Below are 17,072 nucleotides of genomic sequence, written 5' to 3' on the forward strand. Positions count from 1 at the left end.
TGACTAAATATCTTTCCCAGTGCCACTACTCTGAACTCATTCTAAAATTTGAAAGGGGTGAGCACTGAAGCCTCCTCCAATAATACTTACTTTCCTTTCCCCAAGATGGTGAAGTGAAATGAGCACTGGATTTGGAGTGGGAGGGCCTGGTTTTTGAATCTCATCTCTGCCACTTCCTAGTTGGGTCACCTTTAGGTCAGTGGGATCAAGCTCAGATACAACTGAAAGCTATGTAAGAATCCTGTAGGCAGCATATGGACTTACTTTTGAAATGTGATGTCATCTATGTTTTATTGTATTTTTATTAATTTTGTCAAATCTTTCCCAAGTACATTTTAATTTAGTTAGGCTGCACTCAGGAGTATTGTGGACTGTGTATTTGACCCCTCTGCTTTGGGCAAGTCAAAAGGAGATGTACTACATGATCTTTCTAAGGTACCTTCCTGCTTTAAATCCTCTGACTCTATTAAATGTTCCTATAGATGAAAAGAACAGAAAGCTAGATATAGAGAAAGGTGGAAATGGATGGGATACAGAGAAGAAGGGTAAGTCACAGGAAGGTATCTTTAGAACACCTCCACACCACCATTTTAAACAACTAAATGTTGATCAAAATTCCCAGCAGAAGTAATTCCCAGTCCCATCACCAAACACAGAGAAACCCTCAATTCAGGTTATTGGCCAATTCTCAATAAATGTTGGACAGTCTAAATAAATAAGCTACTTTCCAATGAATGAAACTTTATCGTAAGGAGAACTTTCACTGTTTACTATAAGACATATATTTGAGAATTTAAATTCTCACGATAGCACCTTAGTATGCATTCAGTATTAATAGTTTAAGCTGTAGTGTATATACCCCATTATAATTACATTTGTCATAACACAAACAATGATATATGTACCCCAAAGCATGTAGCCCAGAACATATGGTATAAAACAAAGTTTGTGACGAAAATAGAATGTAATCTCCTTGAAGACAGGCATGCTTGTATTTGTATGGGCAGTGCTTAGCATAGTGCTTTGTATACAGCAGCCACATAATAATTGCTTGTTGACCAATCAATTGGGTACTTACTGTCTTGCCTTCTAACACCTTCTAACACCAGTGCTGGGAAAAAAGTTCTGCCACAGTTTGTAAAAGGTTGAATTGGAGGTTGGATTAAATGTTTAGTTTTGACTGAGAAATTGTGGTGGCATGGAGAATCAGACATTAATCTGGCTTTGTAGGTGACAGAACTGATCACATATGAACTTGGAAGGAATTGTCTGCTAAGTGTTAAGTATTATTGAAATGACTAATTTTTACTATTATCCACTATGAGTATTATTGTTTTGTGATTGAAACATAACACTACAATTCTCCAGTGTTAGAGATGGATATTCTTATTCTGTCAAGATACTTTGAGTAGACTTTGAATGCTGGAACACTATCTAGTTCCCAAAGGCTTCTTCTTCAGTTTTCCTGCTTATTAGTATTCCTAGATTTATAACTGGAAGGTCCTTTGAGAACATCTGGTTCAACTCATTTTACAAGATGAAGATAATTGATGTGTCAGAATATTTTGCAAACAATACAGATTATGCTTTTCTCCCCTAACCCTCTCCCTGTGTGGTGCTTTATCTGAGGAATTGGGGAGCTGCCAACATGGATGCCCACAAAACAGGACAGAAATTCTCAGTGTAGTCTGAACTAAAGACTATAGGGGCTGTGACAGTGTTGGAAAGGGACAGTCTTAAATTCCCCCTACCCTAAAGAAAGGAGATGAAATTTCCCAAGAAATGAAAAGTGAGGAAGTTGCATTGGGAGGGAGGGTGGAGGAGAGGATGTGAGGTCCTCTGGGAAAGAGGGAGAGGAGACAGCTGTGCTGGGAAGCTGCCCAGTGTTGTTACTGCTCCTGCTGCTGCCACCCCAATCCAGGAGTGAAGGTTTGGAAAAGACCCTAGCAGAACTATGCGGAAGTCACATGAAGCATGATGCAGCATGGTTGCAGCTGCTCCTGTTCCCTGAGAACAAAACTATTGACTGTCCCTTACCTTGCACTGCTCCTAAATTTCCAGCCTTCATCTCTTTAAGAGTGGCGTTTTGCATGTCTTTTCAAAATAAACTGGTTATTTTATCCGTGTGTGTGTGTGTGTGTGTGTGTGTGTGTGTGTGTGTGTGTGTGTGTGTGTGTGTGTGTGAACGAACCTGGAAAGGATTAGAGATGAGAAGAAATCGAAGGTCAAGGGAGAAAGAGAGAGAGAGAGAGAGAGAGAGAGAGAGAGATATCTGTCTCTTTGCTGGGAATTACAGCTTGGTTCCACCTGAATAAAAGATTTTATTGATACATATTATATCTCCACAAAAGCAAAAGATAATAAATTAATCCATAACATTCTGAATATAGGGTGAGCCAGTAGCTATTTGTTGAGAAGAGGTTTGATAAGTGGGTAAAAGTCAGTCCTGTGCATCCGAAGCAGAGGCTGCATAACTTGCCTCCCTATTTACTGTATCTCCCAAAGTAAGTTTAAAGAATCCTGTCTTGCCTCTCTTTTTCATTAGTGCATGTAAATGGCTGAACACCCAAGTGAGCAGGTGGAAGGAGAGGTATACATGGAAAAGATGATGATGATCATCAATTGTCTTTAGAAAATAAGATTGACTTTTTTTTCAGAGAAATACAAGATATTGAAGGAAGGAACCTGAGAGATCATTTTACAGATGAGCAATTTGAGACTCCTAGATAACTAGCCCAAGGTCATATAATTAATTATATCCTTATACCACATCAGCAAGGCAAATCGCCTTTTTTTCTTTTCTTTTCTTTTTTCTTTCTTTCTTTCTTTTTTTTTGTGGGGCAATGAGGGTTAAGTGACTTGCCCAAGGTCACACAGCTAGTAAGTGTCAAGTGTCTGAGGCTGGATTTGAACTCAGGTCCTCCTGAATCCAAGGCCAGTGCTTTATCCACTGCGCCACCTAGCTGCCCCCCTCATTATTTCTTGATCTAATTTTCTGCCAATGTCACACAAAGCCAAAGTCAACCAGTACCTTTCCTTTCAGAAAAGAACAAAGTAAACTGTCCAGGAAATAATGTGAGCTACATTAAGTACAGTCACAGATCAGCTACTGCTCTCAAAGGAGGATCTATGGGTAATTCATGGACCTCCCCAATCCCTAAGCTATCTATTTCTAGACCAGAGGTTCTTAATCTGGGGTTTGTGAAATTATGATTTTTTAAAAAGATATATTTTGATAATCATATTTCAATATAATTAATTTCCTTTGCAATACTTTGCATTTTATTTTATTCCTTTAGAAACACTTTTCTGAGAAGTGATCCGTTGGCTTCCAACTGTCAAAGGGGTCCATAAAACACACAAAAAAAGGTTAATAAATCTTGTACTAGAGCATCGTGGATCCCATTAAATGAACTGCTATTTCTTCCAGACAGCCAATTAGCTAGCCAGTGTGGTGTAGTGCATAGTGACTTGGAATCAGGAAGACCTTGGGATTAAATCCTGGTTTTTTGAGTATCAATTTCCTCACTTGTAAAAAGGAGACAATAATTCCTCTAATACCCACATAGAAGGTTATTTTGAGGCTCATTTAAATATATATAAAGCACTTCACAAACTCTAATCAGTTATTAACTGTGAGCAGAAGGGAATGAGGGATTGGATAGCTTGTTTTTCTGCTCCTAGCCTATGGTAACTGGAGTCCTGCCATGTGAAACCAAGTCTCCAGTGTGGAAGGTGACCTTTAGCAAGTAACCTCTAATGGAAGGAATGGTGAAGGAATGAAGGGAGGGGAAAGAGACATAAAAGAAATAGAGAATAGATCAAAGGAAACTACTCCAGTCCCCTCATTTTACAAATGAAGAAGCTAGGCACTAGAAAAAAGAAAATGATTAGCCCTCGGTCAAACAGCTAGTATGGAGCGCAGCTGGGATTCAAACCAAACATTTGGACCCCAGATCTACTCATTTTTCCATTAGCCATGTCAGGAGGCTCCCAAGGACAAACAGCATGATAGTGTACTACTCCTCCCATAATGGCTAAAGGGAAATGGAGGTGACTGTTGTGGGATGGGGGGGAGGTAACTGTTGGAGGTATACCCGTCTCTGCCACCAACATATATCCCATTTTCACACAAAAGTATCAGCTGCTATCCAATGCCCATCTAGAATTATAAACAATTAGAGCTCAAAGAGACCTTAAGAGATGATCTAGTCTAACCCCTCACTGTACAGCTAAGGAAACTGAGGCTCAGATTGGTGATTTGATTGGCTCCAAGCCACAGCCAAGACTAGAACTCAGCTCTCTTTAATTTTCCCTATTCTTCTTAGTTTCCCATTCTGATTGGGCTTTTGGAGAAGCAATTCATTCTTGTCTCCCTTTGGAAAGTAACTATCAAACCCCACCCTCCCAACCCACTGCGGGACACTCCATTGACAAAGGAAAGAGCCTGACCAACCCAAATATATTTATCCATCAGTGATGTCTGCGAAGCACCCTCATGTAAAAATATACAGCAATAATATACAGAATTCATTAGGCAAAAGCCATGAGTGGGCCTTTCAGGATCACGGTGTGCAAAGAGCCGTAAGCTCCCTCTGTGAAAGCAGAAAGCTGCTTAGGCAACAGTGTCCGAGGGCCCCAAAGTGTTATTCATTCCCTTCACTGGGTTCAGGATGGCGCTAGCTAAGATCTTGGTAAATAAAAGCACAACCCTGTAACACCAAGAGAGCTGTGGAGAGATAATCAAAAACAGTTTGCTTTCTTTGACTTCCCTTAGCAAGTAAAAGGCCGTATCCCTCAGAAGCAATCTGTTCTGGATCAAGCCAGATGCCCTCACTGAACACCGGAGGATATAATCATCTTAACCCACTACAGTCAGATGCCCATGATAAAGTGCTAGTGTCTGCTAAAAAGTCCATTTTGTGACCCCAAGAAGCTGGTGAAGAAAGAAAGGGTCACGTGGAGGTCAGTAAATTGAAGACAACTTAGGAGTTACGACAGAATTGCTTAAGTGGGACATGCATGCACACACGCACACACACACACATCCTAAAAACCACAAGCTCATACTTTGTCACTACTAGTACAAAAAAAGAAAAAGCCAGGGGAACAACTATCCACATGATCTCATTTGGAAGTCTTCTTTCCCTACACATTCCTTCCTTCCCTTCACCAGCTTTAAAACAACAACAACAACAACAAAAAAGAAAACTTATAAAATTAGAAAAGCAAAGCCATACCCAGCTGTAAATGCCATTTGCCACATGGTCCTTGATAAAACCATTTCCCTGGGAATCTGGAGAGTGTTCTAACCTATGGCCTAGACAACCGAGGGTCTTTCTTGCTCATTTCTAAACCCATCCAACCTCAAATTCTCTCTGAATCAGGTCATGTGGGGTGACTGCCACTTCTAATAAAACCACGAGCCCCACAATGCACTAAGATGCTGATGTGAGATTATGGCCTCAAATCGTAATTGGCCCTGAGTAAGAACCCTTTAATATGCCCACACCTAAAGAGCTCATCTCAGACCTGGCTTTCTCTAGGGTGAGTCCCAGCATGCTAGTTTTTTTTTTCTTTTCTTTTCTTTTTTTAGCACACTGGTTTTTCAACCCTTAGGATAGTCGAGGAAATGTTATTGAGATGGGGAATTTTTTTCTGCCCCTTTTCTTGTTGCCCACCACCACCTTCAATCATAGGGAGTTTCAACAATGAAATCGCCTCCAAAAAACAGCCCCCCAAATTGGTGCAACTGGGTAATAGGGAGAGCTATTTTTATACTTTAAACATTTGTGCCTTAAAATGTCAAAAAGACAGGGGGAAAGAAAACAGATAAAGATAAAGACTTTATGCAGCTTTGCTGCTTTTTGCTAACTCCAAATGGTCAAATCCACTGTGGGGCCATGGGAATTAGTCACTGGACCTATATCTTGAGGGCTCCCCAACTGACTTGGACTATTGACCCAGGAAGTATAACTGATCTTAATCAAACTCCTAATCTTCAGGGAAACCCCTTCACCCTGGCACTCACCCAACCTGACCTGATTCAGAAATGCTTTGAGGTTGAATTGGATTGGAAATATGCAAGAAAGACCCTAAACTGTCTAGGACATAGGGTAGAACACTGGTAGAGATAGCAGGAAAAATGGTTTTTATCAAGGACCATATGGTAAATAGCTGGATATGGGTTTGCTTTTCTCCCTCCTGGGAGCACTAATTTGACTAATTACTAAAGACCTAAATCAATCATCATCTTCTACAGCACAGTTCTTACAGTGAAGGTGAAGACAAGACCTCACACTGAACCTATGTAGTTTTTTGGTCCAAAGTAAAGAAATCATAACTTTGGGAATGGAGAGAGGTAGAGTAAAAAAACCCATTCCCTCCTCCTCTCAAGATGAGGAATCCTTTTTGAATAGGAAGTTAGTCTGCTCATTTAACTTAACAGGAGAGGAAAGAAAGTTGTTTGGTTTGGTTTGGTTTGGTTTGGTGAGGCAATTGGGGTTAAGTGACTTGCCCAGTGTCTGAGGCCGGATTTGAACTCAGGTCCTCCTGACTCCAGGGCCGGTGCTCTATCCACTGCGCCACCTAGCTGCCCCCTGAAAGTTGTTTTTTAAAGAACTAAAGTACAGTAATGAAAAAAATCTAACACTTGTGGATCCGAGAGGTGCAGACTAATCTTATGGAAATGTTTAGGAATTGGTAGCACTCAAATGCTAACTAACATGCTTACTCTTGAAGGTCTATACCAAAAACAAACAAAAATTTTCAAAGTAATTCAATTCAACAAACATTTATTTAATAAGCACCTACTCTATGCAGGGCACTTTATTAGGTGCTGGTGATATAAAACCAGAAATATTTGTTAAATTGAAAGCAAATTGGGGGCAGCTAGATGGTGCAGTGGTTAAGCACCGGCCCTGGATTCAGGAGTACCTGAGTTCAAATCCGGCCTCAGACACTTGACACTTACTAGCTGTGTGACCGTGGGCAAGTCACTTTACCCCCGTTGCCTGCAAAAAAAAAAAAAAAAAAAATTGAAAGCAAGTTAGTCCCAAAGTGAAAAGGATGTAGATTTCCTAAACTGAGGGAAAACTGGCAATTTGTGAACAACAGCCCTATCCTAGAATGATTTTCATCTAAATTTAGTCTTAACAACTGAGTCATTGACCCATGTCATTCATTCCCCACAGTGTAGCTGGAAAAAAATCACCACAAATAGTAGCAGGAAGGAACAAAACAGATAACCCAAAGACGTATTTCATTTCAAAACATGAGATTAGGAGATGACAGTGAAAGAGAAAGCTGAGGAAATGCGGAGTAAACTTTAGGGCTTCTCCTAACCTCCTACATTCACCTGCAAATCTGTCACTTGTGAAGAAAACAAGAACCGCAGATGCTCTCCACAGACAGGTGCAGACAAGCTCTTAACATAGTCCTTATCCATCTATAAAATATAGTCAGGCAGATTATACTGGTAAAAAACACCAATATTATAAACACTATAGACACTTGTGGGGGGAAAAGGCTGATCTTCTGTTTTTCATTTTATTCTGATTCTGCAACTGGAATCTGTAGTGGGTTATACAGCACATCCAAAGGGACACAAAATGCTTTGACTGGAAACATATCAACATTCAATATTTAGCTTTGTCCCCATCGCAACACCATGGACTTCAGGAATATTAGGTCTAATAAAAGGTAGTGTTACAGAAAGTAGGATCATAAATCTGAAGCTGGTATGGACCTCATGGGCCATGTATTCCAAACCCCTCATTTTACAGATGAGGAAACTGAGGCTCAGGGAGGTTGAGTGACTTGCCCAAGGTCACACAGGTAGCAAGTATCAGAGGTTGAGATTGGAACCAGATCCTCTGATAAGTATAAAAGCAGGAGTTTCATAAGACTATAGATTTGATTTCAAACAATTCCTCAACAACATTGAAAAATATAAACTGAAGATACTTTAAACTATGTTTTCTGTCAGTAAATGATCAACATACACATGTTTGGAGTGAAACTGGGTCTAACCTTGCTCCGTTGAATGTTTCTAACTAAAGATTGTATCTCAGGTTCAAAAAATACTTATGTCTCTTGTTTCTGATACAAAATTCTACACTAGCTTTAATAAATAAATAATAAAATGTTTCTTAAAAGTATGAAATGTAAACTTTGTTGTTCTTACAACATAGTACAATTTTTTAATTGCTTGAAACACAATAGTGCCCTTACAGGAAATCACACTACAATATACAGAGCCTACATCATATCATACCTATCACTTAAAAAGATTTCTCCACAATCCTAATGTGCATCTAGAAGACCCATATCAGAAAGAACACCACTGAATACAGGAAAGAGACAAGTCACTACCGGAGAGAACATGCAAGAACCATACAACCTACAGAGATCAGGGTTTTACACGAACTCTAACTAACCGACATGCGAACAAAAACAGCCCACCCACCCTTTCAACTAGCAAGCCAACTTACTGCCTAAATACCAACTTACTGCTGGCATTTAAGCAAGAGAGCAGAGAACTCAATAGAATAATTCTTAGTTTTCACAGCTTAGCACTCAGGCATTTACTCTTCATTCTGGGAACATATCATCTTTCATCACTGGGAGTTGGGTCTCTATACCAAGTGCACAATAGAGAATCTCTATGGATCTGTTTTCCTCTCAACATGTGGAATAGGTATGCCTGTGATTCCTCTCTCCCAAGAATAGGACGGATTTTTTCCACTTTGTTCTACTCCATTCTTTCTCTCTGGCCATATTGCCTTTTCGGACCTTATGAAAGATGCCTGGCAGTCATCACATGTTTCTTGGAAAGGTCACCAAAAACAGCTGCTTCAATTTTTTCATCACATTCAAGGTCAGACACATTCAAACACAAAACAGGCTTATGATTGGTCATCAGTAGATTGCCTTTGTCGTGAAATAAATGCTACAATATCTCTGGGTCGGTTGGGGTCTTTTTCCAGCACTGCTGGCCATTATAGTACAATCAGTGTTCACACAAGGAGAGTTTCAACAAACCTACGACAGTGGCTGTGAGTGGTTTTGTTAAATTTATAGTGAGACTTATTGAAAAGACCATTTTCAAACATGCCAAGAATCTCTCTCCCCGACCTCTTGACAGCTGAATGATTTCTTTTTAACCATTAATTGCTGTTACGTCTATTCCCCCCAAATCATAGTATTAAGGAAACAACAGCAGGATTCTTCAGCACAACCAGCTCTTAAAGGCCTAATTCTGTGGCATGTTCAGAAGGCCATCTATGCCAAATGATCCCACATCAGCATTCCAAATGAGAACTTTGCAGACCTTATCCTGAAGAGAAAGGAGATCTCGTGCCCCTAGAATGTATCCATTCGATTTGTCTCTGAACCAGCAATAAGGACCAAAATCCTTGTCAAAGAGCCGATGTGGGGGCTATAAGGAGACAGACGTCAGAAGAGTTACATAGAGCCTTCAAAAATAGAGCTGTTGCGCTATTGGATCAACTATACGATAAAGGGAATGGGTGTAGCCAATCACAGGGCAGGTCAGATTTTTTCATAGGAATCAGTTTTGGCTCTAGCCATAGGATTTCAGAAACCCTAGAAACTAGAGCAAAAGCCTACATATGAAAACACAGATTAGGATTGGTCATTTTGGGAAGGATTGTCAAAAGGTGATCTTGGGAGCTCAGGGAGCCTCTCACCCCTAATTTACAGATGAATGAATAGAAGTGGCTACTTAGAAAAATAATACCAAATTCCAGATCATTTCTGCAGGGCTCTGGTGCCAGGATGAGAAAGCTATGGAGTGGGCCCTGCCCCACTATGGTTCATCAAAGAGTTGCAGATCTAGTCGGACAACAATCTCCCCTGTTGGAACTTCATGTAGAAGGAGGCATTTGGTAACTGGCCCCTTTGAACCCTGGTCTTTCTTGATGTCTGCCACACGAATTTCTGTCCGACCCAAAAAATCTAAAAGGAAAAAAAGTGGGGGGGGGAGTAAGAGAAGTTACTGTTTTTGTTTTTGTTTTGCGGAGCAGTGGGGGTTAAGTGACTTGCCCAGGGTCACACAGCTAGTGAGTATCAAGTGTCTGAGGCCAGATTTGAACTCAGGTACTCCTGAATCCAGGGTCAGTGCTTTATCCACTGCGCCACCTAGCAGCCCCCTATTGTTATTTTCTAATGTGAATATGTGAACAAAAAAAAAAATCTCCCTAATTTTACTTTCCTTAACACTTTAGAATTTCAATAGGCTTTATTTTGTACCCTTCCTGGTTACAATGGAAAAAATTCCAAACTAGGAGTGAGGGGTCCTGAATTCTAGTCTTTCTTCTGCCACTAACTAGCTACGTGATCTTAACCGAGTCACTTAACTTCTCCATGTCTTAATTTCCTTGTTCATAAAATGGGTATATTATCACAAGCCCTCCTTGTTTCCCAGAGTCACTGAAAGTAAATGAGATACTAGGTGACATGAAGGTGCTTTGAAAGTAAGAAATTCTACTTAAAGGAACAGGCATTTAATAAGGCCTAATAAGTACCAGGGACTGTGCTAGGTGATTTTTAAATATTAAAATTATCTCACTTCATTCTCACAACAACTCTGTGAGGTAGGTGCTATTATTATCCCCATTTTACAACTAAAAAACTGAGGCAGGCAGAGGTGAAATGACTTGCCAAGGCTGATACAGCTGGTAAGTGTCTGAGGCTGGATTTGAACCCAGGTCTTCCTGACCCCAGACCCAGCTCTCTAAAGACCATGCCACCTAGCTACCTTAGACATTCAGTTCAAATGGGTCTCCATTGTAAAAAAATAACCTCCTTTCAAATCTCCTTTGTAAGAGCTGGGAAACTGTCAGTTGGACAAGGAGGGATTATTTCTCCCCAGATGTGAATTATAGAGGAAAGCCTTTGCTATGAATATTATACTAGAAAGACACACTTGTATGCTAATCAGAATGTTGATGAGACTATGCTTTTTCATGGACTCTTAGCCGCAACTTCCATCGCCCCAAATGGGAATAAGAATTTGACGACCCTCACTATGAGGAGTCTGTGAGTGTAAAAGAGAGGGGGCCTTTTGCCAGGCTAATATCATAGCATTATCAAACAGGGACACAGCTTCAGGGTCCAACAAGATGGTGGAGTAGGCATTCTCTCTATTGCTCATGACCTCTGCGAGCTCTCCAAAATAGAAATTATGTGCCAAAGATAAAGCAACTTTGACTATCTCCATCATAAACCCAAAAGAAAGTTGTTAAAAACTTCATGAATTGATGCCTACCCTGACCTCTCCCACCAGCCACCATGCTACTGAGAGCAAGACTGCTCCAGCCAACTGGACCTACGAGCTCACAACAAAACCCAACCCCTCACCCCAATCCTCCCCCGCCTCTTCCCAGTGATGTGGAGATTTGGGCCCCAGGCTGCAGAAATTCGCTAGAGCCTCACTGGCAAGCACCAGGACAGCATTCTGTGCTACAAAAAATTTCTGCAAGAGAGAGGAGGAATAGAGGAGGAAGGGTCAGGACACCTATCTGGGCTCAACCTTACACCCTCCCCCCTCCTCCTCCCAGAGTCTTGGAGATCCAAACTCCCAATGATATAAACCATTCTACCCCTCTGAACTTCTAGCCAGAGAGCTGAGGAAAAAGGGGAATGAGACAGGATACCATTGTGGGGCAGAAGGGGAGCTGTGTGGCATGCCACTAATCTTGAGCAAAGGGGTCCAGCATCAAGCTAGGGCTGGTTCTGTTTACCCAAAAGTCATTTGGGGTAGAGACCTAGGCTGTGAGTTGCCCAGTGTGGGAAGAGGCTGAAATGCCTTGAGATCCAGGCCCCTAGGAAACCATTAACAAAGGAACTGGGGAAAATAAGGGGGAAAAGATTGAAATTACCAAAGATCTCATGAAGAAAAAAATTCCAAGATCTTGAACATAAGGAGATAAATCAACAGGGAAAACATGAACAGCAGGAGGAAATATGACCTTCACATCTAGTAAATGAGTTGAAGTATCTATGAATAAATACTACAAAACAAAGAAAAATGATTCAACATTTGATGAAACAGAGGACCCTGTGGAATTTGAGGAGAATAAGGAACTACAACACACTGTAACTGCACCGTTTAAAAAAGAAATGAGAATTTCTTTTATGAGAGTAGAATTTATGTCCTGCATAGGAAAAAAATAATAGGCAGAAGAAAAAAACTTAAATCTGTGATAACAAATCTCACCAAAAAAACAAAAGAAAGAATATAATTGGGAATGCAAATATATAGAAGTGAAGGACACTCACAAAGAGAAGCAAAAACAATAATATTAAAAGAAAATATGGGGGGCAGCTAGGTGGATAAAACACAGGCCCTGGATTTAGGAACACTTACTAGCTGTGTGACCCTGGGCATTGCCCCACAAAAAAGGGAGGGCATCCAGGTGGCACAATGAATAAAGCACCAGTCCTGGATTCAGGAGGACCTGAGTTCAAATCCGGCCTCAGACACTTGACACTTACTAGCTATGTGACCCTGGGCAAGTCACTTAACCCTCATTGCCCTGAAAAAAAAAAAGGAAAGAAAAAAGAAAATATATTTTTTAACCAAGCAAAACATACTGATCTTAAAAACAGGATAAATAGAGACAATCTAAGGAATATAGGTGTCCCAGAAGAAAAAAAAAATCTGAACCACGAGGCAAGAAATAATACTTTTCTGCCCAGAACTTTTGAATACAGAAAATGAAATAACTATTAAAGAATTTCTAAATCACCTCTAGAAAAATGCAAAAGTTCAAGCTGCAAACTCCAAGACACACAGTGGTTAAATTTGACAATTCATTTTACAAGTGACCAGGAAAATAACCTCCATAGACAAAAAGGAAAGGAAATTTGAATAACACAAGACTGTTCTGCACCCACCAGAAAATGCAGGTGGGAATGGAATAAAATATTCCAAAAAGCAATGGAGCTCAGGATATAGCCTAGCTTTGAAAATGAATACCTCTGAAGTTTTTATTCTATTATGAGGAATAGAGAGAAAAGGAAGACTAGATAACTATAGGGGTCATGAACTAGAGGATGAGAATGTAAAGTACACAGCAAATGGAGAATATACGTTGAAGAGAATGAGAAAAAGCATCTCTGAAAAGAGGTGCAAAAAATTAGGAAATTGAAAATAATTAACAATCAGGACTAGTTAAAGGAGAGGAAAGAAAGGAAGAATCTATTCGACTGGGTGGGGGGAAGTGGGGAAGAATTAAATAACCAAATAAAAACAGGTGAAAATTAATTAAAAAGGAAAGATGTAATAAATAAATGGGAAGGTGGATTGGGAACAAGGGGAAGAAAGCCAGTGGGAATAGGGCCACCTTCAAAAAGATTAAGCTAGGGGCAGCTAGGTGGCGCAGTGGATAAAACACCAGCCCTGGATTCAATGGTACCTGAATTCAAATCCAGTCTCAGACACTTGACACTCACTAGCTGTGTGACCCTGGGCAAGTCACTTAACCCCCATTGCCCCGCAAAAAAAAGATTAAGCTAAAGTAACTAAAGAGACATGGTACTATATTTATAGTAAAAGAAGAAAAAAAATCCTAACTTGAAAAACCCCAGTATTAGAGACAAATAGAAGAAAATATAAACCTTACTCTCATCACTTTAAATGTAAATGGATTTTAAAATCCAATAAAAAGAAAACATGATCGATTGGATAAGAAAACAAAGTCTTACAATAATTTTATTTATTTGTTTGTTTGTTTTAGGGAGGGGCAGGGCAATGAGGGTTAAGTAACTTGCCCAGGGTCACACAGCTAGTGTCAAGTATCTGAGGCCAGATTTGAACTCAGGTCCTCCCGACCCAGGGCCGGTGCTTTATCTACTGTGCCACCTAGCTGCCCCCAAGAAACACATTTTAAAAACAGACATACACAAAATAAAACTATGAAGATGTAAAAAAATTTACTATGCATCAAGTGAATACCCAAAAAACCTAGGAGATAAACTCATCATCAACCCAGTCTTTTTTGTGGTTCTAGTTCCATTTGAAAAATACAGCCCAGACTTGCAATCTCAATCAGAACCCAGAAATACTTCTTCACAAGATGAAATTGCCCAAATGACTTCCTTTGTGCACACTAAGAAGACTGGGAAAATACCTACTAGTTGGAAGTCTAGAGAGGCTGGCTTCCCACATTTACCCATTGAGCTTTAGAATTCTTTTTATAGAGTGCACCCACTTCATAAGTCTGCACTGCCTAATCTTCCAACTTTATCAGTTACAGGCAGGAGAAAGAAAGTTCGTTGTCAAGGCCTAAAAGAATGCAACAGCACAATCACCTAAGTTTGTAAGTCATCTTGATTGGTTGAGGTATTGAGATTCTAGATTGCTACCTAGAATTCCTACTGTCAAATGCTTTGCCTCTACACTCCTGATCCAAAGTACAGTGGACATTCTTATATAGTTGATCCTCAAGAAATATTTGTTGAATGAATGAATGGATGAGTTAATTGGGTAACAAGTGGGTTTTCTTGTTGAGAAGCTCCTCCACATTAGGGAATTTCTTCTTTTGCGCCTTCTTTACCTTTAAGAGTTATCCCTTCTCTCAAAAATAAAATGCAAGATGTTTTAAGGTCTTAGTACTCGAAGATAAAGTTTTTTTGGAAGTGGAAATAGAGTGTCAATGGGAGGAAGAGCTTATGACCAGTTGAAAAGATTGATTTATACTCACCATCAGGAGAAAACTGGTCCCTCTCAAACACAGTTATACAGAGGACATCCTGCTCTAGGTCCTTGATAAAGAATTGGCAGTTGGAATTCCACTTGGGGTTCAGCGTGTCCTGTATTGTCTTTGTGATATGACACTGGGAGCCCATTGTCACCTCACAATAGGGATTACTCTTACCTGGATTGAATAAAATAAGTGATTATCTCATTTCAGACAAACAAAATAGTTTTACACATACAGTTTTGTAGGTGAACATATCCATAGTTGCCAGCAATATTATTCCCCTCGACATCAAACCTAACCCTCTGACTCAATGTTATTTTTAATGAACCAAACCAAATAAAAAAAACTAAAATGGTAACTGCCATTAAGTACCACTATTTCAGGAAGCAAATGAAAGCCAAACAGTTGATCCCCTAAGTATGAATCTACTAAACTATTTTGAGCTCTAGCCCTGCACAGTATGTTTCCACCAAAATGTCTCAACAGAAGCTTGAATTCGACATGTCCAAAGAACTCATCAAACTGGCCCTACTTCAAACTTACCTATTACTGTTGAGGGCATCACATTCCATCCAATGATTCAGGATCATGCCCTCAGAGTCCTCTTGGATTCTTCCCTCTTATTCACACCCCATATTTGGTCAATCAATAAGTATTGATTAAGTATTTACTAAGTGCTAAGGACTGTGCTAAGTGCTAGAGACACAAGCACCAAGAAAAAAAACAAAAACCAATCCCTACACTCAACCGTCAAGTTCTATTGATTCTATAGATGCAAGCATCTATCTCCTCTTGACTCATCAGTTTTTGACCACCACTCAATTTTTGACTCATCACCTGTCATCCAGAGTATTGTAATAGCCTCTTAATTGCTCTTAATGCCTCTATTCTCTCTGTTCTCCAAATCTATCCTTCACATATATCAAAATAATCTTCCTAAGTCTCAGGTCTTATCACTTACCCTCTAAATATTCTGCCATTTCCTAGCATCTTTCGAATCAATTATAAAATCCTTACCTTGGCATTCAAGGCTCTTATCAATATGGCACCTATTTATCTTTCCAGTCTTATTTCACAGTACTTTTCTTCACACACTTTTAGCCAAAAAGGACTTGCTCTTACCTAAACTAAACATTCCCACTCTCCTTTCTGCATTTGTATAAATTGTTCCTCGGGCTTGGAATGTGCTCCTTACTCACCCCTGCCTTTCAGTCAGTCAGTCAATAAACATTTGTTAAGCTCCTACTATGCTAGGCACAATACTAAGTGTTTGGAATACAAAAAAAGGGAAAGGCAGTCCCTGCTCTCAAGAACCTCACAGTCAAATGAGAAAAACAACATGGAAGCAATTACATACAGACAAGATTTATACAAGATAAATAGGAAGTAATCAATAGAGGGAAAGGACTAGCATTAGCGGGGATCAGAAAAGGCTTCATGGAGGAGGTGGGAGAACATTTCTGGGATGGGGGGCAGGGGGGCAGCTCAGGCACCACCTTCTAGATATAATCTTCTCTGATTCCCCCAACAGTTAGATTCTTCTTCTTCTCCAAATTATCTTGTAGTATACTTATCTATGTACATGATGTGTCCCCTCAGTAGAATGGAACAAGGGCCTTGAGTTTGGAGACTAGGTTGTTTCTGTCTCTGATTACCAGCACCTAGCACAGTGCCATCGACTTAGTCAATGCATGACAGATAGAATTGAAATATGTACTTTAAAAATATTTACCTGCTTTTCTTCATACTTTGACTTTTGTAATGATTTGGGGCTGTAAAGTTCCTGGAATATTACTACCTTTTAGATATCCTACTTACTTATAGGATGTGTGAGAAAATTATTAATAATGGGCTGATTTCAAACGACACAGATGGTAGCCAGGATAAAAGTTCTGGACATTTTATCAAGTGTTAGAAAGAAATACGAGCTTCTGATATAACAACTGCTAGAAGGAAGAAAAAACAAAAACATTTCCTTACCATGTGACCAACAGGGCTTTAATTCAATGCCTTCGACAATGTTCACCATCAACCTCCCAATACCTGTTGCCCTTTGGGAGCGAACTGTGATGGGGAGTGAAAAGGATGGCAAGTATGACAATTTAACATTTTGCTATCCTGCTTTTCCATCTCCCTCAACCCACAGCCCACATTTCTTTCCCTTCTCTATCCCATAAAATAACAGTTTCCTATTTCCCACTAAAAAGAATAATAGGGGCAGCTAGGTGGCACAATGGATAGAGCACCGGCCCTGGATTCAGGAGGACCTGAGTTCAAATCCGACCTCAGGTACTTAACACTTACTAGCTGTGTGACTCTGGGCAAGTCACTTAACCCCAATTG

General features: G+C 40.0%; 1 protein-coding gene across 4 annotated transcripts in view; it reads right to left on the reverse strand.

Annotated features, from left to right (window-relative positions):
* The window catches only part of ITSN1 (intersectin 1), a 300,395-nt gene that overhangs the window by 13,323 nt on the left and 270,000 nt on the right, over window positions 1-17,072 (reverse strand). For 2 of the 4 annotated variants that reach the window (XM_043990542.1, XM_043990541.1), the window contains 3 exons: window positions 16,710-16,793; window positions 14,730-14,903; window positions 6,977-9,978 (listed from right to left, as the gene is read on the reverse strand). The exons of 1 other annotated variant lie outside the window; for it this stretch is intronic. In XM_043990542.1, coding sequence (XP_043846477.1) covers window positions 9,830-9,978; window positions 14,730-14,903; window positions 16,710-16,793 — 407 coding nt within the window. In that variant the 3' untranslated portion in view covers window positions 6,977-9,829. Of the gene's footprint in view, window positions 1-6,976; window positions 9,979-14,729; window positions 14,904-16,709; window positions 16,794-17,072 lie in introns of those variants that run through there. One more of the 4 variants, XM_043990543.1, reaches the window with a different exon arrangement.

The sequence above is a fragment of the Dromiciops gliroides genome, chromosome 3, assembly GCF_019393635.1.
Source record: "Dromiciops gliroides isolate mDroGli1 chromosome 3, mDroGli1.pri, whole genome shotgun sequence".
NCBI lineage: Eukaryota > Metazoa > Chordata > Mammalia > Microbiotheria > Microbiotheriidae > Dromiciops > Dromiciops gliroides.